At 43.0% G+C, this 27,634-nt stretch overlaps 1 protein-coding gene across 3 annotated transcripts; it reads left to right on the top strand.

Annotated features, from left to right (window-relative positions):
- Positions 1-389: 389 nt before the first annotated feature.
- IL18R1 (interleukin 18 receptor 1) lies at positions 390-26,321 on the top strand. Of its 3 annotated transcripts, none has more exons than XM_068977787.1 (10): positions 390-476; positions 2,322-2,565; positions 4,402-4,567; positions 5,945-6,092; positions 10,970-11,032; positions 12,244-12,364; positions 16,501-16,640; positions 18,126-18,287; positions 22,702-22,860; positions 25,966-26,321. In XM_068977787.1, exons 1-10 carry the CDS (start codon positions 419-421, stop codon positions 26,319-26,321), a joined length of 1,617 nt encoding a protein of 538 aa, XP_068833888.1. In that variant the 5' UTR covers positions 390-418. The 3 variants fall into 3 exon arrangements, with proteins under 3 accessions (XP_068833888.1, XP_068833904.1, XP_068833896.1); XM_068977803.1 differs by having other exon boundaries at positions 419-476; positions 2,325-2,565; positions 18,129-18,287; XM_068977795.1 differs by having other exon boundaries at positions 419-476; positions 2,325-2,565.
- Positions 26,322-27,634: the final 1,313 nt, after the last annotated feature.

The raw sequence follows: 27,634 nt of genomic DNA, 5'->3' as shown, positions 1-27,634 counted from the left end.
GTGGGAGGGAAAAAAAAAAGAAGCTTCAATGGACATACACACACACTTCCACACATGCAAACTTCTCATTCACAGGATAGTGGATTTTCTGGAAATACTGTTGTACTCACTTTTGACCTTTGAGGTCAGATTTAGTGGACCAGACCTAAAATACAGCAGGCCGTCTTAGAAATTTGCATTTTTAGGTATTCCTCCTGAATTGCCTTGAAATTTAATTAATTCTACATAGCTGAAAGTTCTAAGGAACACTGATGACTGTATAAGGGATGTGAACATTTTTTGAGCTAAATTTTTAGCCTGTATGCCAGAAGACTTTGAAAACCTCCTTCATGAAACAGGTATGCTTTTGTTTGAAAGTCTTGGCTGAATCTGTTTTATTCTGTTTTCCAGAGAAGCCGTTTGAAGCAGAATCCTAAACATGCATTGTAGAGGAATACACCTGACAGTTTGGGTACTTATGTTTATAAGCACCTCAGGTTAGTAATTATAATCAATCACAAGCTTGCTTCATTGGTGTTCTAGAGGGAATATCAGCATTTTACTTATTTATGTGGAGGTGGTTACTAAAGATGTTGAACTTATTAAAAATTGTGATTTAAAATTTTACTTTAGAAAATTACCAACCCTTTGGTATCCCTGACATAGAAAATGAGAGATTCATAGGAATGGAATCAAGTAAAAACTCATGTGAGGTTACTGATAAAGGAAAGATTCAACCCTGGGAGTTTAAGCAGACAGCAGGAAGCGAAAACTTTTATTCTGAAATACGTTTGTCTGAGATTAAAATTGGCTTTGTGTTATTTGAAACCAAAGAGATCACAACCATCCTTGTCACTGATTTTTACAAAGTTTTTCACATGTGATTTCCATCTCAAAGGGAGGTTATATCATGGCTCCCTGGGGTTTCCCTGGTAGCTCAACAGTAAAGAATCTGCCTGCCAAGCAGAAGACCTGGGTTTAATCCCTGGGTGGGGAAGATCCCCTGGAGGAGGGAATGGCTGCCCACTCCAGAATTCTTGCCTGGGAAATCCCATGGACACTGGAGTCTGACGGGCCACATTTCATAGGGTCACAAAGAGGCAGACACGGCTGAAGCTACTTAGCAAGCATGCATATGTAGGTTATATCTCTTAAACTGGAAAATATATCAAGCTTTTACTGACCCATCATCCTCTGAGGTGTCAGTTAAAACTAACACCCTCATTTACACGGTATCACACCTTCTAAGTTGAGGTCCTGAGCTGTAAGGTAAAGATTTCGCAACAACCACCAGAAGCAAGATTGATGTTCATTGAGTGCTGTGCTTCGAGGTGGTTTTGACAGCCATGTTTTCAAAGAATGCTTCTGCCATTGGAGCCACTTCCTGTCTACCACGTGGTTAACAACACTGAATTAAAACCAGGCAGTTGCTTTGAAAAATAAACCCTGGCTATAGAGAAAGCACATACTTTGTATCCCCCCCAGAGAACTGCTTGGTTCAACGTACGGGTTCTCATGTTCAAAATGCAGTCAAAGGGAGCTTCCAGAAGACAGGATAGGGAAAAAGTCCATTCCTGCCTACTTTGAACTATTGGAAGTGAGGAAGGAGGGGAGAGGTGACTCAGGATGACCCAAAGGATCCGATAAATCCCTAAAGCCGAAGTGTCTGGATTAGTTGAGAAAGAGGGAAGGAGAGAGAGATCTCAGAAAGGAGAAGTGACCCAGATTTGAGTAAGTCAATATGAATTAATCATCAATATGAATTATATGCGTCAATTATTGATTATCCACATGATAACCTAGAGAAGTAATGGATTTACGCACACATAAGCGTACTTTTAACCATCCTCTCCCTTGCCTGGGGACTGGTTAGGTAGACAGGTTGAAAACAGGACCCGTGAGACTTCTGATGATTTAGGTGGGAAACTCTGAGGTTTCTAGGTTTCTTTTTTTTTTTCCCATGGTGATGCCTCAACTGGGATGTTTCAGGGTAAGTGTGGCAACACTGTGACCTTGGTGACTGTCACGAGTAACATTTTCTTTCAAGAGACAACATGCATTTATTTGTCTTCCAGCTTCTGTAGGTTAAGTTCCAGTATCTTCCTCTTTGGGAGATGCTGTTGGAAATTTTGTCTTCATTTACCTTCTGCAAGTGCCTTACTGTTAGAGAGATTGACCTCCTGTTTCTTAGTGTTGGAAAGGTTGACCCTAAAATAAGAACCCACAGAAACGAGATATCGAGTTTTCCCAGGATGTTCTTACCAATCCAGCTTCTTCATCTGAAGAAAACTTAACGTTTGTCATTCTGTTCTGTTTTTTTCTTTTACTTTGCTAATCTTTAGAAGAAACTTGTACCTCACGTCTTCACATTACTGCAGTCGAAGGGGAACCTTTCTATCTGAAATATTGCTCGTCTTCACCCAAGCATGAGAAAAAAACAACCACCATAAAATGGTATAAAAATGAATCGCATGGGCCTGTTGACCTGAGCTTGCGCAGTTCACCCAGAATTCTTTTGCGTGATTATGTTTTGGAGTTTTGGCCAGTGGAGTTGCGTGACAATGGGTCTTACTCCTTCCAAATGGGGTGAGTACACCTTCTCTTTGTGGTAGTATATTTCACAGAACTCTTGGACTTGGTGTGGCAAGTCAAATAAACAATAACTGGAGAAGTCTGATTATCCATATGTTTTCTTCTTCCTGTTCTTCCTACAACTTGAAGTAATACGTCATTGTTGAAAAACTGAATTAAATACTGCCCTATGTTTATTTTCTTAATAATGTTAATGAAAGGGGATTGCTTCACTGTGACTTACTTTTAGGTGACCCTTGCCAAAGATAAGTGAGGCTTCAATGAAATTCATTTTTTAATGCAGCTGCTCCTGTTGCCCAAAGTCACTGGTCAAAAGAATCAAGTGGTGCAGTCGTCATGATGTTTCTAAGCATGAAGGGAAGCAGAGCAGATTCCAGGGTGATGACCTCAGACGGGGGAGATGGGCTGGAATTGGTGTAGATACTCTCTGGTCCTGGTGGCCATAATTCTTTGGTGGCTTGGTGGTAAAGGAAACGTCTGCCAGTGCGGGAGACACGGATTTGATCCCTGGGTTGGGAAGATCCCCTGGAGAAGGGTATGGCAAGCCAATCTAGTATTCTTGCCTGGGAAACACCATGGACAGAAGAGCCTGGTGGGCTACAGTCCCTGGGGTTGCACAGAGTCAGACGTGACTGAGCGACGAACACACACCCCCCAGTCCAGTTTTCAGGAGTTGATTGAGAGCCACATGGCAGTGCTGGTGAGAGATGTGTGTGTCAGATGGTCACAAACCTCCCTCTCAGGGCAGTGAGAGTGGAGCCTCCAATGGACTTTGCACAGCCTTCTCTGGACTAAGCCTAGATAGAGCCTTCCAGGATACCTGTAGTCAAGAATCCTGAATTCGATGAAATGACAGCCGCTCACTGAACATGTCAGTGATTATTACTGAGCTTAGTTCTCTTTATACTTTATTTGGTGAGATGGGGAAGGAGTAACTGGGACAAGAAATATTCTAAGTGATGAACCGTTAGTGAGAACACAGATGATATAGTGTTAATCTGGTATCTCTGTGATGTTGTGTATGTACTTATGTGTACGTGATATATGTGTGATTTTCTTTTAAATTAGTTTATTTTTGTTTTTGGTTGCCCGGGGTCCTCACTTCCTCTAGTTGCAGTGATCAGGCTTCTCATTGCACTGGCTTCTCTTGTCGCAGAGAACGGGCTCCAGGGCACGAGGGCTTCAGCAGTTGTGGCACGTGGGGCTTAGGTGCCCCATGGCATGTGGAATCTTCCCAGACTGGGGGTTGAACCCATGTCCCCTGCATTGCAATGTGAATTTGTAACTACTTGGCCATCAGGGAAGCTCCATGTGTGGATTTTTGTACAGATTTGAGACTGACCTGTAGAAATCAGCTCAGGGCCAGGTGCATGGTGATGGACCGCTGCTGCACACAGTAGGTTCTTTCACGAGCACCTCTGGAGTGAGTCCCGATTTATCATCAGAGCCCTTGAGAGCAGAGTGAGACATCGCAGTGAAACCTTAATTGCACTCCTGTGGTTTTGCACAGAGTGAGGTCATTGGGGTTTGTTTTTACATATAGGAACTCCCAGGAGTCAGAAAGAAATTCAGAATCTCTTATTAACCTGTGAATGTTATGTGACCTTTTAACAGGGGTGATTCCAGAAGTGGGTTACAGCTGGGCCTTTCCACACTAAGGCAGACTATATAACTCACAGTTGGAGTGGAAGAACAGAACTTGGGCATCCATGAATGAGTCTCTTTTTACAAAAATAAGGAAACATTTTTTCACTGGATTGGTTACTGAAAAGTGGTATTTGAAAAATCTCTGTCCTAATGATAAAATATCTCTAAACCTTTATTTTCTAGAAATGATACTCATGACTGGAAATTAAATGTCATCCCAAGAACAAAACACAGCTGTTTTACTGAGAACCTGGTAACGAGTAAAGCTGTGGAAGTTAAGAAATCTTTACAGATAGCCTGTGAACACAATTACTATCAACAACTGGTCAATAGAACGGTATTGTATAAGGTAGTGCATTTAAAATATTTTAACTGAAGACAATAGAAAAAACCAAAATTCCAAAAGGAGGGTCTGATGGCTGTGCAGCATTCTGGTCTCATAACATGTAACATACAAGCTCTGGGTCTGCACAGCTCAGCTGACTTGTCGGAGATCCTACTTCCACGTAGGATGCTCCGGGTTAGGCGTTCAGTACCCACGTTGAACCTGCACTGGTAGTCAGATTCTTAACCACTGGATCACCAATGAAGCCCTTTTTATGCCTTTCTAATCAGTTCACTGTCTTCTGGGGAGGGACTTCAGCGGGGCTGGCTGGTGTGCTAGGAACACGATTCTCAGAGTAATTCTGCTCCCCACTCCACTACCAACCCCTAGGTTGGGTAGTCCTGAATACATGGAACTAGGCTAAAAGCATTGAGAAATAGTTGTGTGGAAAGTTTTGACCCAAACGGGGATATTTTTGTGGTAGTGGTTTTTTTCCCTCTCTCTCTCCCCTTCCTCCACTTCCTCCCTCTCTTTGTGTAAATAAGAGAGAGATTAAAAGGAAATGATGAAAGCATTTACAATATCCCCATACTCTATTTCCCAGAGAATATTAATAATGCTAATGATAATACCAGAAATAGGATTGTATTTCTTTTTTTTCTTTTTTTATTGTTCACATATACTGTTTATTCATCTTATCCTTGTTAACAATATACATACATAACCATATAATACAACAGTCATAAGCAGGAAATTAGCACTGATACAATATGCTTTTGACCTGCGGTGTTGGAGAAGACTCTTGAGAGTCCCTTGGACTGCAAGGAGATCCAACCAGTCCATCCTAAAGGAGATCAGTCCTGGGTGTTTATTGGAAGGACTGATGTTGAAGCTGAAACTCCAATACTTTGGCCACCTGATGCGAAGAGCTGGCTCATTTGAAAAGACCCTGATGCTGGGAAAGATTGAGGGCAGGAGGAGAAGGGGACAACAGAGGATGAGATGGTTGGATGGCATCACCGACTCAATGGACATGGGTTTGGGTGGACTCCGGGAGTTGGTGATGGACAGGGAGGCCTGGCGTGCTGCGGTTCATGGGGTTGCAAAGAGTCGGACATGACTGAGCAACTGAACTGAACTGAACAATATTATTAACTAAACTACAGACCTCATTCTAATTCCACTAGTTTATCTTTTTGTTTCAGGGTCCAATTCACTAACGGGAGTATATTTCATTGTTCCAGTAGAGGCAGTACCAAATCACTGAGACGTTTGTTCAGAAATTGCTAGTTTTCATTCTCTTTCCTTCTGTCTCTAAAAATCTTTAACGTAACATTTTAAATTCTTGTCATAGGATACCATTTTTACTCAAGGTATTTTAACTTGCTTTTTCTAAAACAGAACTGTGAAAAGATCGAGAACAATAAAACCCCATTTTTAAAGAATGCAGAGTATAAAGATCAGGGATATTATACCTGTGTGTTTTTCCTACGTCATAATGGAAAACTATTCAACATCACCAAAACCTTCAATATTACAATAGTTGGAGGTAAGATAAATTTTAGAATCAGGAAGAAACAAATATGTCTTAGTAAAATTGACTGTTTTCTTTCTTCTAAAGTCATACAGGAAGGCAAAGGCAACTTAGCTGGACTTGTGACCACATCACTAGTTCACATATAAGGGTCAAAATCATTTTGGCCTCATCTTCCACTCTGAATAATTTTGCAGTGATGGAGTGAGGGTGGGTAATGAAAGCTGATATAAGTGAACCTTGGATGTTCTTCCATTTGGTATTTCAGTACATGGTAGAATCTTTTCTTAAGCATCTGCTTTCACTCAATATTGCTTATTGAACATCTCTATTCAATAAACGGAGTATTGGGAGGTAAGAAAAGCAGGGAAATATGAAATTAAGTGAATAATGCACTGTTTTCAGGAATTTAATTATATATAGTCAGAAGTTAAAGCCAAATCTGAACTCTGGACCCTGACACTAAATTAAATCTTGGAGACAGAATTTTAGGTGAAGTAGAAAGAAATAGCTTTATTACTTTGCCAGACAAAGGGGGCCACAGTGGGCTAATGCCCTCAAGATTGTATTTCAAAGAAGGCGTGGTCAGCTTGAGGACATTCTTCTGATTGGTTGGTGGTGAAGTAAGTGAGCATCAGCACGATAAGCCCAGTGGTAACCAGTCTGGGGTCTACATTCTTGTGGGCAGCATACCATTCATCGTCAGCTTAAAAAATATTCACAACCTAAAAGTTGAGAGTTATGAAGCCCAGAAGGCAGCATCTCAAGTAACCCTGAGAGAACTGTTCCAAGGAGGTGAATGAGGAGCCAGGTTAGAAGTTTTGCAACACAGGGCAGGTAATCTGGACCTCAAGAGTATTGTTAATTAAAGAACACCAGATATCACAAGGTAAGGAATTTAGCGCTTTTCTGTGTATGGGAAGATACAAGAGTCTGGGCTCCCTGAAGTCCTTCCTCTGCTCTGCACCTTTGCTTCCATGATGGCTCAGCTGGTAAAGAATCTGCGATGCAGGAGACCTGGGTCTGATCCCTGGGTTGGGAAGATCCCTTGGAGAAGGGAAAGGCTACCCACTCCAGTATTCTGGCCTGGAGAATTCCATGGACTGTATTGTCCATGGGATCGCAAAGAGTGGGACACAACTGAGCAACTTTCACTTCACTTCACTTCAGCTATCTGGGGCCAGTATCCTGGGTTTTCACATCTGGAGTTTCCTAAGGGCTCACCCTGGGCAGTGGCTGTAGCCTGACCACTGCGAGGTGGCAGGTATGCTGCTTCCCGAGTTCCCTCAGGGCTCAGAAGCTCACATTGGTGCTGTGCTCATTTGCTTAGTTGTGTCTGACTCTGTGCAACCCCATGGACTGTAGCCTGCCAAGCTCTTCAGTTCATGGGATCTCCCAGGCAAGAATATGGGAGTGGATTGCTGTTTCCTAATGCAGGGGTTCTTCTCAACCCAGGGATTGAACCTGGAATGGGTTGCCATTTCTTCCTCCAGGAAATCTTCTTGACCCAGGGATTGAATCTGTGTCTTCTGTGACTCCTGCATTAGTAGGTGGATTCTTTATCACTAACACCATCTGGAAAGCCCTAGCTCACATTGGAGGGCTGCAATCTTTGATGAGGATAAGATGGTTGGATAGCATGGCAGACTCAATGGTCATGAGTTTGAGCAAACTCCAGGAGATAATGAAGGACAGGGAAGCCTGACACACTGCAATCCATGGGGTTGCAAAGAGTTCGACGTGCCTGAGCAGCGGAACAACAGCAGCAGTCTCTGATGACTGTGACATCCTTTGTTAACTGGTGTGGCAGAAAGTATTCCATTTATCACTGCTAACTTCTCCCACCTGGTGGGGGTTTCAGTATTTGCAAAACAGCTCAAAGATACTGTTCTGTGTATCCCTTGAGGGGGAACCAGGACGCTGCCCCAAGGCTGCACTATTCTTTCTTGACTGTTCCTCCCTTGTCACTGCATCCTGGGAACTCAAGGTCCTGGAGGCTGAATGAAGCCAATTTCCTTTATTCAATAAACGGGGGACACAGAAAGTCTTTTGTGCCCAGGAGCCCCCCTGGATCCTGCTCTGTATCTAGATAATAAGCCGCATAGAAGCACCATGGAATATGAAATTGAAGTCATCTGTGAGTTTCTAAGGGTTCAGGAAGAGTCCAGAGGTAGAAGAGATGCTGGAGGCTGTTTGAGCTGGTTCCTAGGGGCAGAGCATGAAGGACAGATAGCAGGACACGCTAGGGACAGTCCACTCAGGCGAGAGCATGTAAGGAGCACAAGTGTGGAAGAAGCTTTACATTTGGGGATGACGGCTTTTATGCTGGTTTACCATGAACCCAGACCCTATGTAATGGAAACACTGAAGCCTGGACTTGTAGGGTATTGGAGACCTTGCTTGCTTGCTTGGAAAGTCTCTTCAGTCATGTCTGACTCTTTGTGATCACATGGACTGTAGCCCACCAGGCTCCTCTGTCCATGGGGACTCTCCAGGCTAGAATACTGGGTGGGTAGCCATTTCCTTCTCCAAGGCATCTTCCCAACCCAGGGATCTAACCCAGGTCTCCTGCATTGCAGGCAGATTCTTTACCATCTAAGCCACCAGAGCTAGAGACCTTAGAAGTAATTATTTAATTAAATCCCACCCAGTGAAGATATCCTTCATATGGCTCAGCCAATAATAGATCATTCAGTCTCTTCTTGGGAACTGCCTTGGAAATGACCAAATCACTCAGCAGCTGGGTCCAGATTTTAACACTTGATTGTCAACGAGTCTTTTTTTTTTCCATTGAGTCCACTTATGCCTTCACAATGAACTGTGGAAAATTCTTAAAGAGATTGGAATACCAGATCACCTGACCTGCCTCCTGAGAAAACTGTATGTAGGTCAAGAAACAACAGTTAGAACTGGACGTGGAACAACACACTGGTTCCAAATCGGGAAAAGAGTATGTCAAGGCTGTATATTGTCACCCTGCTTATTATATAACTTATATATCATGAGAAATGCTGGGCTAGATGAAACACAAGCTGGAATCAAGAATGCTGGGAGAAATGTCAGTAACCTCAGATATGCAGATGACACCACACTGATGGCAGAAAGCAAAGAAGAACTAAAGAACCTCTTGATGAAACTGAAAGAGGAGAATAAAGAAGTTGGCTTAAAACTCAACATTCAGACAACTAAGCATATGGCATCTGGTCCTATCATTTCATGACAAATAGATGGGGAAACAATGGAAACAGTGAGAGACTTTATTTTCTTGGGCTCCAAAATCACTGCAGATGGTGACTGCAGTCATGAAATTAAAAGACACTTACTCCTTGAAATAGAGAAGGCAATGGCAACCCACTCCAGTGTTCTTGCCTAGAGAATCCCAGGGACAGGGGAGCCTGGTGGGCTGCCATCTATGGGGTCACACAGAGTCAAACCTGACTAAAGCAACTTAGCAGCAGCAGAAGCAGTACTTGAAAGGAAAGTTATGACCAGCCTAGGCAGCATATTTAAAAGCAGATATTACTTTGCCAGAAAGGTCCATCTAGTCAAAGCTATGGTTTTTCCAGTAGTCACGTATGGATGTGAGAGTTGGACTGTAAAGAAAGCTGAGCACTGAAGAATTGATGGTTTTGAACTGTGCTGTTGGATAAGACGCTTGAGAGTCCTTTGGACAGCTAGGAGATCCAACCAGTCCATCCTAAAGGAAATCAGTCCTGAGTGTTCATTGGAAGGACTGATGCTGAAGCTGAAACTCCAATACTTTGGCCACCTAATGTGAAGAACTGACTCATTTGAAAAGACCCTGATGCTGGGAAAGATTGAAGGCGGGAGGAGAAGGGGATGACAGAGGATGAGATGGCTGGATGGCATCACCAGCTCAATGGACATGAGTCTGAGTAAATTCCAGGAGTTGGTGATGGACAGGGAGGCTGGGCGTGCTGCAGTCCACGGGGTCACAAACAGTCAGATGCGACTGAATGACTAAACTGAACTGACGCCTTCCTGTAGTTTCCACTCGTGTCTGTGGTTGCCTTCAGTAGCGCCACAAATTAAATCTGGTCCCTTCTGCAAATGACAGCTCCTTCAGGTGTCTGAAAACAGGTGGCTTATCCACCCTTCTTGTTCTTTCCCAGGAAGCTGTAAACTCCTAGGTTGACTCATCCAACAAGGTGGTGGGCTCACAGTTTCTAGAGCTCATTTACTTTAGCAGCATTTTCCCCTTTCTCTCCAACCGTCCACGTATATAGCTTTATTCCATGCATGCATTGTGAATGTACAAATTACCACAAGCTTCCTGTCTTCAAACAACATAAATGTATTGTACAGTTTTAGAGGTCAAAAGTCTAAGATGGTTTCCCTGGGCTAAGTTCCAGGTTTCGGTAGGATTGTGTTCATTCTAGAGGCTCTGCAGGAGAATCAGCACCTTGCCTTCCCCAGCTTCTAGAGGCGCCTTCATCCTTGGCACATGCCCCTTGACAGAGCCCTGCACCCAGTAAATCTATTTGGAGGCATTGAGGGCAGAGAGAAGGGAGAACATAAAGACAATTCCCAGTGAGTCTGCGTCTTCTAAGCCTGGAGGTTTCATTGTCTTCCTGCATTTTCTGGCTTTTAGCTGTGCTGGGCAGAAGTCATAGGTGGAATTGAGGGGAGACCAAGTTCAGTAAGCTCTCTCCAGCTAGGTGAGCTTTCAGTTGATGGAAAGTGAAAGGGCAACCAGTATTCCCTGCCTCCCTTATCTAACGAAAATACAATAAAGTAAATGTAAAGTGATGATTGTCACAATGTTTGTTACCTGCAGTAATAAGTATATTACAACAGATATTGCAATACATCTGCCTTAGCAAAGCTCCCTGCAACACTAATGCATTTTTCTTTTCTTTATTCACTTTCAGACCACAGTAAGATAATTCCAGCTCTTCTTGGACCAAAGATCAATGAAGTTAAAGTGGAACTAGGTATATTTTGACCAATATATATTTTGGGTTTATGAACGGGGGGCATAATTGAGTCTTTCAAGGCTGAATCTGGTTTTTTATTGATCAACATTGTGTTTATAACACATATCATGTTTACTGAACAATATTACAGAAGCAGGAAAGCCTTGTCATTGTTTGAATATTGCCCTTTTTAGTGATAGTTAAAATTAGCAATGTGTTCAAATGATTATGGAAGTGCCTATGGTTTGCAGACCCATGGTTTTAGTCACTTTCTAAGTGGCTTTTCTATAACAGTAACTGTTGTTTAGTCACTAAGTCATGTCTGACTCTTTGTGACCCCCTGGACTGTAGACCTCTAGGCTCCTCTGTCCATGGGATTTTCCAGGCCAGAATACTAGAGTGGGTTGCCATTTCCTTCTCCAAATAGTAACTGTGGTCCTTTTTAAATATGAAAACTCAGTGGGAATTCTCTAGAGAAATTATTCAAACTTACTGTATGGTTTGAATATTTGATTAAGGGATTCACTTTGAATCAGTGGACTGACTTGACTGTTGTTTTTGCTATTCAGTTGCTGAGTTGTGTTGGGTTCTTTTGTGACCCTGCGGACTGTAGCCTGCCAGGCGCCCCTGTCCATGTACTTCTCCAGGCAAGAAGACTGGAGTGTGTAGCCATTCGCTCACCAGGGGATCTCCTGAGCCAGGGATTGAACTTGTATCTCCTGCATGGGCAGGGAGATTCTTTATGCCTAAGCCAGCAGGGAAGCCCCAGTTCACCCTGGAAGAACTTTATTCCTCACTGTACTTTCTGTCCAGCTGTTTCTCTTGGTTTCCCCTGCACTTTGACAACTTTAATTTTTAGCTAATTTAATTTTTTGTCTTTTATCCATTTTGTTTTTCTAGACATTACAGTGGGTGTTTTGGCCTGACACTACTTATTAGACTGTTGGTTGAAAAGAAAGTCCACTGGCCTTCCTAAGTTTTAATAGTTGATTTCAACATAAATATTTGAATAGAGGCCAATTCATAGTTTGGTGATGACTTGTAATCACAACCTAATTTCTCTGCTTTATAAGTTTTTTTTTTTTTAATGAAAACAAGGCATATTTTTCCTAGATGCAGCACTATATTAGCATTATATGTTACATTAATATACATTGGCTTTATTAATTTTAGCCTTTGGGAAACTTGAGTTTCTAAAATCAGAACGTTGGTTGTCAACTTTTACCTAGGAAAAGATATACAGCTCAACTGCTCTGCTTTGCTGAATGAAAAGGATGTAATTTACTGGCACACCCGGAGAAACAATGAAAGTGATCCTAATGTACATGAAGGGAATATGACAAGAATTAGGTATGGATCTGTGATACATTGTTGTTGTTCAGCTACTAAGTCGTGTCTGAGTGTTTTGCGACTCCATGGGCTGTAGCGTGCCAGACTCCTCTGTCCATGGGATTTCCCAGGCAAGACTGCTGGAGTGAGATGCCATTTCCTAATTTAGGAGATCTTCCCAGACCAAGAATCAAACCCACATCTCCTGCACTGGTAGGCGGGATCTTTACCACCGAGCCACCAGGAAAGCTCCTGTATCATATATATATAAGATCAAAACACCAGACTCCTGAAAGACTGATAAGATGCTTGAGATGAATTAACTTATAATTATAACTGACATAGTTTATAATCATAATTCTCATATCCAAGCTGATGAATGACGCAGAAATTTATTGCTGAGATCTAAATTAGAAAGAGAAGGTCGGGACTTCCCTGGCAGTCCAGAGGTCAAGTCTGCGTGCTTCCAGTGTAGGAGGTGCGGGTTCGTTCCCTGATCAGGGAGCTAAGATCCTGCATGACATGTGGTGGAGTCAAAAGTGAAACAGAAGGTCAGTGAGGCTTACTAGCACTGCCTTACAGAAGTAGCTTTTGGTGAGTCAGGATCTGATGGGGGTGAAAACTTTACCTTAAGCATCTTATGAAAGACTGATTAACTAGGCCACCGTCATATGAACTTTGAACATCGTGTTAGATGCTTTGATTTTACGAATGTGCCAGAGAAAAGACCAGGTCAGGAGACTGGGACATGTCAAGTCACTCTGGGCCCCTTGAGCGCGCTCCGGACCCTTCGTGCATGCCTGGCTGTGTCACCTACGTGTCACCGTGGGGCCAGCTGGGTGTCCGTAGGTGACACAGCCCGTCATCAGCACCTCTCTCTGAAAATCCTGGGACGCCCCTGGCCACAGGCAGGCCATCTATTAATACCACTTCCTCTCCAGATCTGCCCCCGTACTTTCCCCCGTGCACACTTTTCTTTGCTCTCTTGTTGGAAATTATGGAAACGAGAACTAAAAATTGTGAAGATGGAGAGAGCCATTTGAAGACAGTTTTTTGGAGATATCTTCACCGGGTGTGAGGAATGCTGACATAGACACTGCCTCCTGCTCTTTGGGGATAGTTCAGAGCTGCCATTCCTTATAGTGATTATCTTTTTTTTTTAGGGTAGTCCAACTAATCAATTATATTTGCTTTTTAAAAATTTTTATTGGAGTGTAGTTGCTTTACAATGCTGTGTTAGTTTCTACTGTACAACAAGCCGAATCAGCCATATATATATATATGTATATGATTATCTTTCTTAAAGGTGAGAATTAAGGAAGTTTCTTAAGTCCAGGAGGTCTCCAAAGATCGTCGGGTGTAAATGATGACTCGAGAAAACACTGATTTAAATGACTCATCACCTACCCCACGACATTTGCTGTTGGTCGATTGACATTGACCATGGTAATTGTGGCAGCCTTTTCCTGTCAGTGTCCATTAATGGAAATTAGAAGCGCAATAGGAGCAGGTAGAATAAAACCCAACAGGGTGGTTAGGTATAAATTCCTAGGAGGCAGCGTTAGTGCAAAAAGCTCCAAATGGCATATAGTTCAATACTTAAATATCCTGTATTAAAGAACATGAGCTGGAGTAAACTCTGGGAGATGGTGGAGGAGAGGGAAGCCTGGTGGGCTGCGGGCCTGCTGTCCATGGGGTTGCAAAAGAGTTGGACCTGACTGAGTGACTGGACAGCAGCAACAAAGGAATGGTTATACTTTATGGAAACAAAGCACACGGAACCTATGACCATGTATTCATTTTTGCCTGCACCTGCCTTTGTGGGATCTTAGTTCTCTGACCTAGAATCAAACCAGCACCTCCTAAAGTGCAAGTGCTAAATCTTAACTGCTGGACCACGTGGGAAGTCCCTCTGTGGCCATTTAATGCTTCTGAACGGTTTGGAGTCATTACTGTCATTATTAAGTAATTGTACACTCAGGTTTTAGTGAGTCATGGTCCTGAGGTGTCTGTCACCTTAGCTGCATTTTTTAGCTTTTCCTGCTTTTTTTTATACACACACACACACACACACACACACACATATATATATATATGTTGTATATATATTCTCTATCGTCTTGCTGGCAGCCCTCAATTCTTGCTGACACGTGTGTGCAAGCTTCTTACAGTGCAAGGCCCATGCCCTCACCCAGAATCAGGTGTGCGCTTGGTGCTCATGCAGCGCTGGCTCAGCTGGACTATGTGGCCTTCCGGCTGCTGTGTCTTGTCCTCAGCATCCTTTCCCCCACTGGATTCCTGCATTTCCCTCTTCTCATGGTCTATCGCTCATCTCTGGAGGCACAGAAAACCAACTCACCAAACTTACAGAAATGAGGCTTAAACTCAGCTAAGCGCTTAAGTGCCGCTGAATCTTTCCTTATAGTGGCTGCATGAACTTATGTCTGCTATTTTGGCTTCTTGGTAGCTTTTCTGTGTCTTGTTCGTGGATTTCACACTGATGTTGAAAGAAAGATGAAAGTGTTAGTCGCTCAGTTGTGTTTGACTCTTTGTGACCCCGTGGACTCTTTACACCAGGCTCCTCTGTCCATGGAATTCTCCCGGCAAGAATACTGAAGTGGGGTGCCATTTCCTTCTCCAGGGGATCTCCGCAACCCAGGGGGCAAACTGAGGTCCTCCCACATTGCAGGCAAATTCTTTACCATATGAGCCACCAGGGAAGCTATTTCTGGTTTGGTGACTTCAGTGCTTTGGTTCTAAAATGAAACTGAGAGAGTTGGAGGCTGCAGTGGGTCCCCCGTCCAGCTGCTGGAGGCCTGGCAGGTGAATGACTATACCTGGGAGTGCTGGTTGACCCCAAGCCTATAGAGTCTGCCGCTGGCAAGAGGCAGATATCAAGAGCATTTGCCCTGTATCAAAGACAGGACATCTTGAGTCCTTTCATAAGAGAAAGACAGCTGACTGCACTGGTGGTCTCTGGTCCTTTTCTGACACTCTCTGAGCAGCTTGACTGGTATTTCTCATGTGCTTGGAGGATGTCTGAAAATAGTATTGTGTTTTAACTTACATGCGGAACAAAATAAGCGTTATTATTAGGGTTGTGAGGACAAGGCTGACAAGCATCTCTATCTGTACCAAGGATTCGCAGCCCGTCACTGCTGGCAGAGACTTCACGGTGGGAGGGACACTGAATAGTCAGGACGGGAGGAGTGGATGAAACACAGGCACGCCTTGGAGCTACTGCGGGTTTGGTTCCAGACCACCGCCATAAAGCAAACACTGCAATAAAGCAAGTCCCATGAGTTTTTTGGTTTCCCAATGCACGTGAAATTATTTACACTATACTGTGCGCATCCCCAGTGACTCAGTGGTAAAGAATCTAGGAGATGCGGGGACGCAGGTTTGATTCCTGGATTGGGAAGATCCCCTGGAGAAGGAAACGGCAACCCACTCCAATATTCTTACCTGGGAAACTGCGTGGACAGAGGAACCTGGCAGACTACCGTCCATGGGGTCGCAAAAGAGTCAGACACAATTGAGTGACTGGGCATGTACTGTACTCTATTAAGTGTGTGATGGCATTAAATGTAAAAAACAATGTCCCTACCTCATTTAAAAGTACTTGATGGCTAAAATAAATGCCCAAACCATTATGATAGTAGCACCAAAGATCCCTGATCACAGATTCCCTAACAAATATAATGATAATGAAAAAATGTGAATTTATGAGAATTACCAAAATGCGACATAGAGACAGAAAGGGAGCAAATGCTGTTGGGAAAACGGCACCCAGAGACTTGCTTGATACACCTTTAATTTATAAAAAGTGCAATATCTGCAAAGTGCAATAAAGGAAAGTTCAGTAAAATGAAGTATCCCTGTAACTGAGAGAGAAAATATTTTCTTGTATTTTCAACTGTCATCTTCCAGGCATTTTAGTTCTAGGCAGCACCTGCCCCAGATGGTCTCAGGAGGACTGACATTCCCAGGGAGCAGGCAGCTCACACTTGAACAGAACTCACCAGAAAGTGAAGATCACTGAAGTCCACAGAGCATTGCTTTTTACAGATGTATTTGTGCAAACAGATTCCTCTCTCATGGGTCATGTTGCTGGTAACGACACATAGCCTATTCTAAACCATGTTCCTCTCTTACAGGACTTCAGAAGGCAAATGGCTTGCTTCCAGAATACTGAGGATTGAGAACATAAACACAAGAAATCTAAACTTTTCATACAATTGCACTGCATCCAGTGAGGGAGGCACCGACACCAAAATCTTCCTCTTGCTGCTAAAAGGTGTGAGAAATTTTATTTTTGGAAGTTGATGCAAACCTAGAATGCTGCAGCTGAGAGGCCTGTCATAGCCCATCACTTCCTCACCTTACATACCAGGAACCAAGCTCCTGAGAGGTGAAAGGTTTGACTTTTCACAGGTGTTCGGTGGCAGCACTGGTGCTCAGCCCCACTGCTGTCCCTCATAATGTTAAGCAATAAAGAGTGATCACCACGTGGGTCCAATTAAGTAACTGTTTTCAGGGAAAAAATATGCAAAAATTCTCAGAGCTGAGTGCCAGGTAATGTGTTCACTACTTATTTGTAATATTTAACCCACCTTCAAAACAGCAGCCCTGTATGTGAAGGAGAAAATATTACTAGCTTCACCACTGTCCTGTGCGTACAGATAACACACGGAGCTTAGGGTATCAGTGACTTTCTCTAGGACACAGAATGGGTGATGGATCCAGGCTGAAGCCCACATGCCCTCACCTGGGCATGCAATCTCTCAAGGTTACCAGGGAGTAAGGGGCGGGGGAGGGGCAAATCGGAAGTTGGGGATGGACATGCGCGCACCGCTGTGTATAAAACAGATAACAAATAAAGACCTACTGTATAAGTCAGGGACCTCTACTCAGTATTCTGTAATGGCCTATGTAAGAATAGAATCTGAAGAAGAGTGAATTTATGCATACATATAACAGATTCACTTTGCTGTGCGCCTGAGACTCGCGTAACAGTATAAATCAACCGCACTTCAATTAAAATAAAGTGTCCTTTGCAGAGACATGGGTGGGCCTAGAGAGTGTCATACAGAGTGAAGTCAGAAAGAGAAAAACGAATACCGTCTATGCATGGATATGTGCAATGTAGAAAAATGGCGTGGATGCTCCTACGTGCAGAGCGGAAATAGAGACGCAAACGTAGAGAACGAATGTATGGGCACCAAGAGGGAAATGGGGGGTTGAGTTTGACACATATAGACTAATGAGGTAGATAACTGATGAGTAGAGCACGGAGAACTCTGCTGAATGCTTTGTGGCGAGCTGAATCGGAAGGAAGCCCATACGGGAGGGGGTACATGTATATGTGTGGCCGATTCATTTGGCTGTACAGTAGAAACTAGCACCACATTGTAAATCAGCAAAAATTAATTAAAAATAAATAAAAATTAAAAGATTCCACGCCTTCACAATGTGTTCCCAGCCCACGAACTGAGCTTTATGTGTGGGTCCTTCTGCGTTTCGCTTGGTGTCTCGGCATCCTAGAAATCTGACTTCCTCGGGTAGGAACAGACTCTCAGTCCACATCTCTGAATAATACCCTTGTATACATTTCTATGGAGCAGAAAGATCACCGCAGGAGACTAAGGGCAGGAGTTCAGAGTAACTGGATAGACAAGTCGATTTGTGTAAAAGGTAAAGAACTGACCACGGCAGCGTGACCGTCAAAAGACTCTGATGAAATTTCCCTGACTGATTTTTCCCATTTTCTGTTTCTTTCTAGAAGACACAGTTGACATCCCAGGCCACGTCTTCACTAGAGGAATGATCGTAGCTGTCGTGATCTCAGTGATGGTTGTCTGCCTGGTGACCGTGGGTGTCATTTATAGAGTTGACTTGGTTCTATTTTATAGACATTTCATGGGAAGAGACGAAACCTTAACAGGTAACGAATGTTATAATGCTGGGATCTCTTATCTTACAGTTTCATTAAGAAGCTATGAACTAATCTTCACCTTACGTTGATTATATTGTTGAGTTAATGGCAGTAGAGGAGAAGGCAATGGCACCCCACTCCAGTACTCTTGCCTGGAGAATCCCGGGGACGGAGGAGCCTGGTCTGCAGTCCATGGGGTCTCAAGAAGTCGGACATGACTGAGCGACTTCACTTTCACTTTTCACTTTCATGCACTGGAGAAGGAAATGGCAACCCACTCCAGTGTTCTTGCCTGGAGAATCCCAGGGACGGGAGCCTGGTGGGTGGCCATCTATGGGGTCGCACAGAGTCGGACACGACTGCCATGACTTAGCAGCAGCAGCAATGGCAGCAGAGGCTTTCCATGAGAAAAGCTATCTGGCGGATCATCTGCTGTGGATGCTGTCGGCGCCGCTTTCTCTTGTGCTCACTTACCTGCTGCCGAAAATCATTCCCTGATCCTTTCATCCATGTGTACTGTGTTCTTCTAAATGTCCTGTGACGTGTTCTTGCCCAAGGACGGTGTGTCTAAATGTCATTGCTCACACACCATCTGGTGCCTTACGCAAAGTGCACACTCAATTAAAGTCATTTAAATTGAATTGTATCATGGTTCATTATTTAAACCCGGCAAAGGAGGCTGCATGATGGACTTGCAAGAACCTTGAACTCCATACCACATGACCTGAGTTCCAGTCCCCTAGATCTGCTATTTTTTTAATCTGCTCCTCCTTCTATCTGGGGACTGTGGTTTCTCAGTTTTCCTAATTTTGAAGGTGATTAGAAGTCCTCAAGATTCAAAATAGAGGGGCTTCCCTGGTGATCCTGTGGCTAAAACTCCACGTTCCCAGTGCAGGGGCCCCGGGTTTGATCCCGGGTCTGGGAACTAGATTCCACATGCTGCAGCTGAAAAAAGACATTCTGAATGTCTACTAAAAAAAAATCCCACCTGCCACAGTGAAGATTCCGAGGGCTGCAAATAAGGCCCAGGGCAGCCAAATAAAGAGATAAATATTTTTTTTTAATTCAAAATAGTTACCAAATTAGAAAGATATGTGTATAATGCATCGCACTTGCTTTTGTATCTGTGTGTGTATGTGTGTGTATAGCACATATGTAGCTCAAAACACCAAAACTCTTAGAAATGATACATATATGTTCGTTCAACGCCTGTTTCCCACCTCATCTCCTGTTGGTAGTATATTCAAATGAATATTAATAATAGAGAATCGTATTTCACTCCTATTTGAAAGTCAGATCTTGCCATGCTCTACACCCTGTTCTGAACTTTGCTTTACTGTACCTTGGATACCCTTCCATCTTAATTTATAAAGCCTCTCGTTTTTTGGGGTTGCACAATGTTTTATTTCTGTAGATGCACCTTTGTTTATTGAGTCACCACTTGAGGGACACTCGGGTTTCTTACAGCCTTCCGTTATTGCAGAAGTGATGCAGTGGAGAACTTTGTATAGCCATCATTTCATTTGTGTGCAGTGTAACTGAAGGGAAACTCCCTGAAGTACAATGAAATATAGATGTGGATACAGTTGGTTTGATGTACATTTGTGCGCTTAGTCGCTCAGTTGTGTCCAACTCTGTAGCCCCATGGACTGTAGCCCACCAGGCTCCTCTGTCCATGGAATTTTCCAGGCAAGAATACTGGAGCCAGTTGCCATTTCCTACGCCAGGGGATCTTCCCAGGCCAGGAATCAAACCTACGTCTCTTGCATCTCCTGCATTGGCAGGTGGATTCGTTTACCACTAAGTCACCTGGGAAGCCCAATGGAATCACTGGCTCTTACTTATACTGATAGAAGGCTGTATTTCACAACAACCTAAGAGTTATTCAAGGGACCCACTTACTGATGAAATTCAGAAGTAGTTCTGTTTCTGCCAACTTTTCTTGCCTTTGATATGAATGTGAATTCTGCAACTTTTACCAAATGTTCAGTCTTTCATACATGCTCTATCCTGCAAAGCAGTTGCTCTAAACCAACGATAAGTTCTGATTTGAATCGCTGAACCAGGGTGCAAGAGGCAGAACTGGAGAATCTTTTCCCACAGACAGAAAGGGTTGTTTTGTGAGCCTGGACGCTGCTGAAGATATTGGGCTGGGTCGTTGAGCATAAGTGATAACTCAACATAAAGAACATGGACCAAGAATGCTTTTACCCTATTCTTTTGATATAAAGAAACCAATAATATTTAGCCTTCAACTCAGTAGCAAATTCATTCACCCCAGTAATGTGCTCAAGCATAAATCTAATTCCTCTAGCATCGAACCAAATGTCATGGGATAAGGTAGACCTTTTTATAGTTACTCCCCCTTCTTCCTCTACTGACCCCAACTAACATCATATCCATGGAGATCTCTGCTTACTCTTTGACCAGGTTTTTTTGTTTATTTGTTTGTTGTCTTGTTTTCATTGTCTTGTAGCTGCTAATATTATTTGTCAGCTTTTTCAAGTTGTTGCATGTGTCCGCTCTGTCTTCTCCAATAGATTGGATGATAGCAGAAGAGAGAGATGTGTATTATTTTTCAGTCACCCAGTTAGTAGAACAGTCTATTGTTTGCTGACACAGTCCCCTTGAACACTGCTTTCCTATCCAGAATTAAATAGGAGCAGATGTTATCAATGAAAACCTGTAACAGACCAAAGCTTTTGTATTGCCGTCTAGAGCATCATAGACCATGAGGCGTGTGTTCCTGTAGCATATGATTTCAATCATCTCCCATCACTTCTTTCCATTCTCCAGGCTAAATACGCAGCTTTCTTTTTTTTAATTAATGAATTAATGTATTTTTATTTTACTTTACAATACTGTATTGGTTTTGCCTTACATCAACATGAGTCTGCCACAGGTGTACATGTGTTCCCAATCCTGAAACCCCCTCCCTCCTCCCTCCCCATACCATCTCTCTGGGTCATCCCCGTGCGCCAGCCGCAAGCATCCTATATCCTGCATCAAACCTAGACTGGCGATTCATTTCTTATATGATATTACACATGTTTCAATGCCATTCTCCCAAATCATCCCACCCTCTCCCACTCCCGCAGAGTCCAAGAGACTGTTCTATACATCTGTGTCTCTTTTGTTGTCTCGCATACAGGGTTATCGTTACCATCTTTCTAAATTCCATATACATGTGTTAGTATACTGTACTGGTGTTTTTCTTTCTGGCTTACTTCACTCTGTATAATCGGCTCCAGTTTCATCCACCTCATTAGAACTGATTCAAATGTATTCTTTTTAATGGCTGAGTAATACTCCCTTGTGTATATGTACCACAGCTTTCTTATCCATTCATCTGCTGATGGACATCTAGGTTGCTGGTGTACCCCAATGTTGATCGCAGCACTGTTTATAATAGTCAGCTTCCTTTTTATTCTCACTTTCAGGGGGTGGCTTTGAGGGTAGATTCAGATGGTGGTAGGATTAAATGATTTTAATAGCAGTAGAATAAGCCAAGGTAGGATTTGCTTCCCGATCCTGGAAAGAGAGCATATTTGGGCTCCTTGACCTTCTGTTTTCCTTAAGCTCCTTTAGTGCCCTAACCTAAAGTCTGCACTCCTTTCAGTTATGGCTTTTGGGGGCCTGGTCTAGGACTTGAACTCTTCATCTGTCTTCACAGGTCTCTGTGTTAAGAGACCTTTTTGGTGTCAAGCAGTGGGACTCTTAATGTACATGCTTAGGAAACATTTGCCGGTTGACTACTTGATTCCCATACAAGGTCTGAGTATGTTAATTTTTTGTTGGCCTGTAATAATAACTGAGTGTATTCCTTGTTGTTGACCACTTCAAAAGTCAGAGATAAAGAAGGATGCGTGAAAAACATGGAACCAAAGGATATTTGAGGGACCTTAGGCATTTCCTAGTTTAAACATTCTTGTTTTATTTTATGATTTGTTTTCTATCAAAAACACTTTATTCTTTTATTTAATAGCTTCATCGAGGTATAATCAATATATGAAGAACTGCACAGACGTTTTGATTGGAGTATAATTGCTTAACAGTGCGTTAGTTTCTGCTGTACCACAAAGTGAATCAGCTATGTGTAAACATATGCCCCTTCCCTCTTGGGCCACCCTGCACCAGCGCGCCCCCCGCCCCGACACCCCACCTCTCTAGGTCATCACAGAGCACCGAGCTGGGCTCCCTGTGCGCTTCAGCAGCCTCCCACTAGCCATCTGTTTCACACACAGCGGTGTATGTGATTTAATGTCTACACTGTGTTGGACTGATGTGCTTGAATGTGAGGATGCCATACTTAACTTTTCTGTTTCAATGATTCCATTCCCACCTTCCAGGACTTTCACTCAAGTCTTTAGTTAAATAAAGCCTTGTTTTCACACTAATGAAAAGGGTCAACCTTATCTCCTAGATGGAAAAACATATGACGCTTTCGTGTCCTACCTGAAAGAGTGTCAGCCCGAGCATGGAGAGGAGCACGCGTTTGCTGTGGAGACTTTGCCCAGGGTGTTGGAGAAACATTTTGGGTATAAGTTATGCATATTTGAAAGAGATGTGGTTCCTGGAGGAGGTAAGAAAGGGAATACCAGACAGAAAACTAGTGGAAGGGGACTTCCCTGGCGATCCGGTGCTTAAAACTCCTAGCTTCCAATACAGGAGGTGTGAGTTCAATCCCTGGTCGGGGAACTAAGATCCCACATGCTGTGAGGTGTGGCCAAATAGGTAAATACACATTAATAATAAATAAACATGGTACATCCAATTTTAAAAGAAGGCACTAAAAAAATAAGGAAAATTAGTGAAGATGGTTTTTAAAAGATGAAGAGCTTACCTTATAAAAGGCTCTCCTGTTTACTTAAAAATGAAAGAGAAGTGAAAGTGAAAGTCACTCAGTCATGTCCGACTCTTTGTGTCCCCATGGACACTCCAGTACATGGAATTCTCCAGGCCAAAATACTGGAGTGGGTAGCCGTTCCCCTGTAACCAGAAATTGTGAGCAACCTGCACTCCTTCCAAGCGTGGCTTCTGGGGAGCCGGGTCCAGGACTTGAACTCTTCCTCTTGCTTCAGAGGTCTCTGACTCTGGAGAAAGGGAGCAAGTGCTCCGTTTTCAGAACCAGGGCCAGAATTGCTATCACAAAGCAACTGATAGACCAGAGTGAGGACTTCCCTGGTGGCTCAGCGGTAATCTGCCGCCTGCCTGTCAGAAGATGCGGACTCTATCCCTGGGTGGGGAAGATTCCCTGGAGGCAAAAATGGCAATCCACTCCAATATTCTTGCCTGGAGAATCCCATGGACAGAGGAGCCTGGTGGGTTATAGTCTATGGAGTCACAAATCATCAAACATGACTGAGCACAGGATGAGTCCCTCTTTTGATGGTATTTTGTATAGCAAAACCTAATAAAACTAATTTAACATGTGATTCTTTGGACTATAAATGCAGGTTAATTCTTACCAGAAAACGTTTCTTCTTTATCGTGTTGACATTGTGAGAAAATTAAAGTAGAAATTAGGAGTAATGGTAAAGGTTAAGTAAAATGAGATTGATGGTTCATAGCATATTTTGATTGCAAAATTCAAGTTTTAAATTAATATATGAATACAAATGGCTGTAACATGATACTGAAGTATATTATAGCTAAATTCCAAATTATTCTAGATGCTAGTGCCTCACAAATGATGCAACACAAATGTCTTGATAGTTGCCATCCCTCATTCATTCATTCAGCATTCGCTGAGCACCATTCTTGTGCCAAATTCTAAGTTGGGCATTTAGGATAAGGCAGTAAATAAGAAACAGTTGTGGGGACTTCCCTGGTGGTCCAGTGGTTAAGACCTCACCTTCCAAAGCAGGGAGTGCAGATTCCATCCCTGGTTTGGGAGCTAATGTCCCATGCAGCCAAAATGCAAAGCATAAAACAGAACAATCTTGTAACAAATTCGACGAAGACTTTTAAAAATGGTCCGCATCAAAAAAAAAAAAAGGCTTCAAAAAAGTGTTTTTTCCCTCCTAGGTTACAAATTAAGAAGGGAAAATGTTACAAATTAGAAAGAGAAAATATTTTTAAATAATAAATAACCTGTCTAAGGAATAATATACCAAATTGTCAGATGTGCTCAACACTGTGATACTTTTGTGTGTCACTTCTTTGCATCCAAGAAGACACGCTGTCACAAAGTATTTCTTCTTGACTTTGCATCCATTTTATTATTAATATATTTCCATTATTTTCTGGGAATCATTTAAAGAACAGGTTTCTTCTTCATTCTTAAATAAAAATAAAGAATGTTTGTATTGTTATTCAGTTACTTAGTCATGTCCATCTCTTTGGGACCCCATGAGCTGCAGCACAGCAGGCTTCTCTGTCTTCCTTCACTGTCTCCCAGAGTTTGCTCAAACTCATGTCCAAACTCATGCCATCCAACCATCTCATCCTCTGTTGCACCCTTTTCCTCTTGCCCTCAATCCTTCCCAGCATTAGGGTCTTTTCCAATGAGTTGACTGAGTGGCCGAAGTATTTGGAGCTTCAGCTTTAGCGTCAGTCCTTCCAGTGAATATTCAGGGTTGATTTCCTTTAGAATTGACTGGTTTGATCTCCTTGCTGTCCAGGGGACTCTCAAGAGTCTTCTCCAGCACCACAGTGTGAAAGCATCAATTCATAACTAGTTTGGATCAGAACCTCAGTCTCGGAAGGGCTAGATCTAGAACAGAGGTTGGCAGTCAGTCAACCCCAGGGCAGCTCCAGTCTTTGAAGCAGCCTCATGCATTTGCTCCTGTGTTGTCTGTGGCTGCTTTTGAGCTACATCAGCAGAGCTGAATAGCTGTGACAAAGACAGTATGACCTGCCAAGGCTAAAATATTTACCATTTGGCCCTTTACAGAAAAGGTTTATCAACCTGTGGTCTAGAATAATGGCAATGTTGGGGTTTTTTTTTAATATTTCAATTAGAAGTTTAGCATATTCTTCCATGCGTGTAAAGAGGCAAGATGGTGTCATGATTAGGAATAGACACTCTGGAACCAGACCACTTGGGGTCAGATTCCAGTTCTGCCATTTACCAGCTGTGTGACTCTGGGCAAATTACTTAACCACTCTGTGCTTTGGTTTCCTCCTCTGTAAAATGAGGGTAATTACAGTACTTTCTTCATAGGATCATTGTGCTGATTAAAGGAGTTCATATACGCAACATGTTTAGAAGACGGTATGGCACAGAGTTGGAAAAAGAAATAACAACCCACTCCACTATTCTTGCCTGGGAAGCCCCATGGATAGAGGAGCCTGGTGGGCTACACCCATGGGGTCTCAGAGTCGGATGTTACCGAGCACACACACCAAGCACAGAGTTAGGCTAAGGAGGTATTCATTATCATCTTTGTGCAGTTGATTGCTTCTTTTAATAGGCACGTGGGCTTCCCTGGCAGTGGTTAAGATTCCTAGCTTCCAATGCAGGGCGTGTGAGTTCTATCCCTGGGCAGGGAACTAAGATCCCACATGCCGCACAGCCAGAAAAAAAAATAGTTAAAAAAAATAGGCATATAAAACTATGACTTACTTCAAACTTTATTAGTGAAGCTGAGTTAAATAATACAAAATAGACTGTGCAACATGATTTTTATCTCATGTCCACCCTTTTGGTTTTCTTAAATTAACCTGCCACCTCTTGTATTTTCAGCTGTTGTTGATGAAATCCATTCATTGATAGAGAAAAGCCGAAGGCTGATCATTGTTCTCAGTAAAAGTTATATGTCTAGCGAAGTCAGGTATGAACTTGAAAGTGGACTCCATGAAGCACTGGTGGAAAGGAAAATTAAAATCATCTTAATTGAATTTACACCTGTCGGAGACTTCAGCTTTTTGCCTCAATCACTGAAGCTTTTGAAATCCCACAGAGTTCTGAAGTGGAAGGCAGATAAGTCTCTGTCTTATAACTCGAGGTTCTGGAAGAATCTTCTTTACCTGATGCCTGCAAAAGCAGTCAAACCCTGCAGAGATGAGTCAGAAGTCTTGCCTATTCTTTTGAAGACCTAATCTTCAGAAAAGCCGAGCGGAAGAAAGAACTCTTGACAGTCTGATGACTGAGTGTCTGAGCCTGTGGATAACAGAGGGCATTATTCAAATATTTAACTCTACTCTGTGAACATCTTACTCACAGACTGAAGATGAACTTGGCATTTAGGTTGCCGGGGATAAGACTAAACATTCACCTATGGCCGTGGACTTCCACTGTGTGTGTACCTAGTTGCTCAGTCACATCTGACTCTTTGTTACCCCATGGACTGTAACCCCACCAGGCTCCTCTGTCCATGGGGATTCTCTAGGCAAGAATATGGAGTGGGGTGCCATGCCCTCCTCCAGGGGGTATTCCCAACTCAGGGATCGAACCCAGGTCTCCCACATTGCTTGCATATTGTTTACCATCTGAACCACCAGTGAAGCCCAAGAATACTGGAGTGGGTATCCTATCCCTTCTCCAAGGGGACTTCCCAACCCAGGAATCAAACCAAATCTATTATAGGTGGATTCTTTACCAACTGAGCTACCAGGGAAGTCCCTGAGCTCCCAGAAGTTCCTCCCAGAGGAACTCAACAGAAATGTGTCTCCTATCTCTCCTTCTATAACTGGATGCAAGCAGTCTGCTCAGTCACGTAGTCAGCAACTGTGAGGTTGGATGTTTTTCAGTCGCTCATTTGTGTCTGGTTCTTTGTGACCCCATGGACTGTAGCCCACTAAGCCTCCCTGTCCTTCACTATCTCCTGGAGTTTGCTCAGACTCATGTCCATTGGATCAATGATGCTATCCAACCATCTCATCCTCTGATGTGAGGCTGGACACAGCACAAATAACTTAAGGGCAGGCTTTAAGAGCTTTTTAATGCTAAAGGTTGAGCTAAAGGATTTTAAGTTTACCTTGCAGTATTGTCTATGCCGTGGGTGACACAGGAACTGGAATGGTGTCTCCAAGCTCTCGCGAGAGCTGCCTCCCTCCACACACCTCAGTGCCTGGGACTGGCTGGGGATGGGGCTGCAGGGCTGTGTGCAGGGCGGGGTGTGAGGTTTGAGCTATTGTATCAACCTCAGGGCATCTTTAATTATCCTTGCTACAGTTGCAGGCCTACTGTTCTTGAAATCCCACTAAGATGCTACAGAGGGCTTGCTTAATTGGACCTATTTGTGGAAACTTCTTAAAAGGAACTGCAAACAACCTTTTATCTTTCATGCCAGACACAAATCATTTTCTGGTTTTTTTTTTTTTAAAAAAAACAGTCTCAGACATTTATTGATTTTGAATGTTTAGACATGGGATAGAGACCAGATCAAATTAGTTATTCAGCAGCCAAATAA

This window comes from Capricornis sumatraensis, chromosome 1, assembly GCF_032405125.1.
Source record: "Capricornis sumatraensis isolate serow.1 chromosome 1, serow.2, whole genome shotgun sequence".
Classification (NCBI taxonomy): Eukaryota; Metazoa; Chordata; class Mammalia; order Artiodactyla; family Bovidae; genus Capricornis; species Capricornis sumatraensis.
The sequence above is the reverse complement of the archived record's forward strand: the minus strand, read 5'-3'. Positions and strand labels throughout refer to the sequence as shown.

What these genes read in the sequence shown, in the direction of transcription:
- IL18R1 (XM_068977787.1), top strand. Translation starts at nt 419, where the DNA reads ATGCATTGTAGAGGAATACACCTGACAGTTTGGGTACTTATGTTTATA. An exon ending in TGAAGTTAAAGTGGAACTAG is followed by an intron (nt 11,033 to 12,243) that starts GTATATTTTGAC and finishes ACTTTTACCTAG; the next exon opens with GAAAAGATATACAGCTCAAC. An exon ending in GGGAATATGACAAGAATTAG is followed by an intron (nt 12,365 to 16,500) that starts GTATGGATCTGT and finishes CCTCTCTTACAG; the next exon opens with GACTTCAGAAGGCAAATGGC.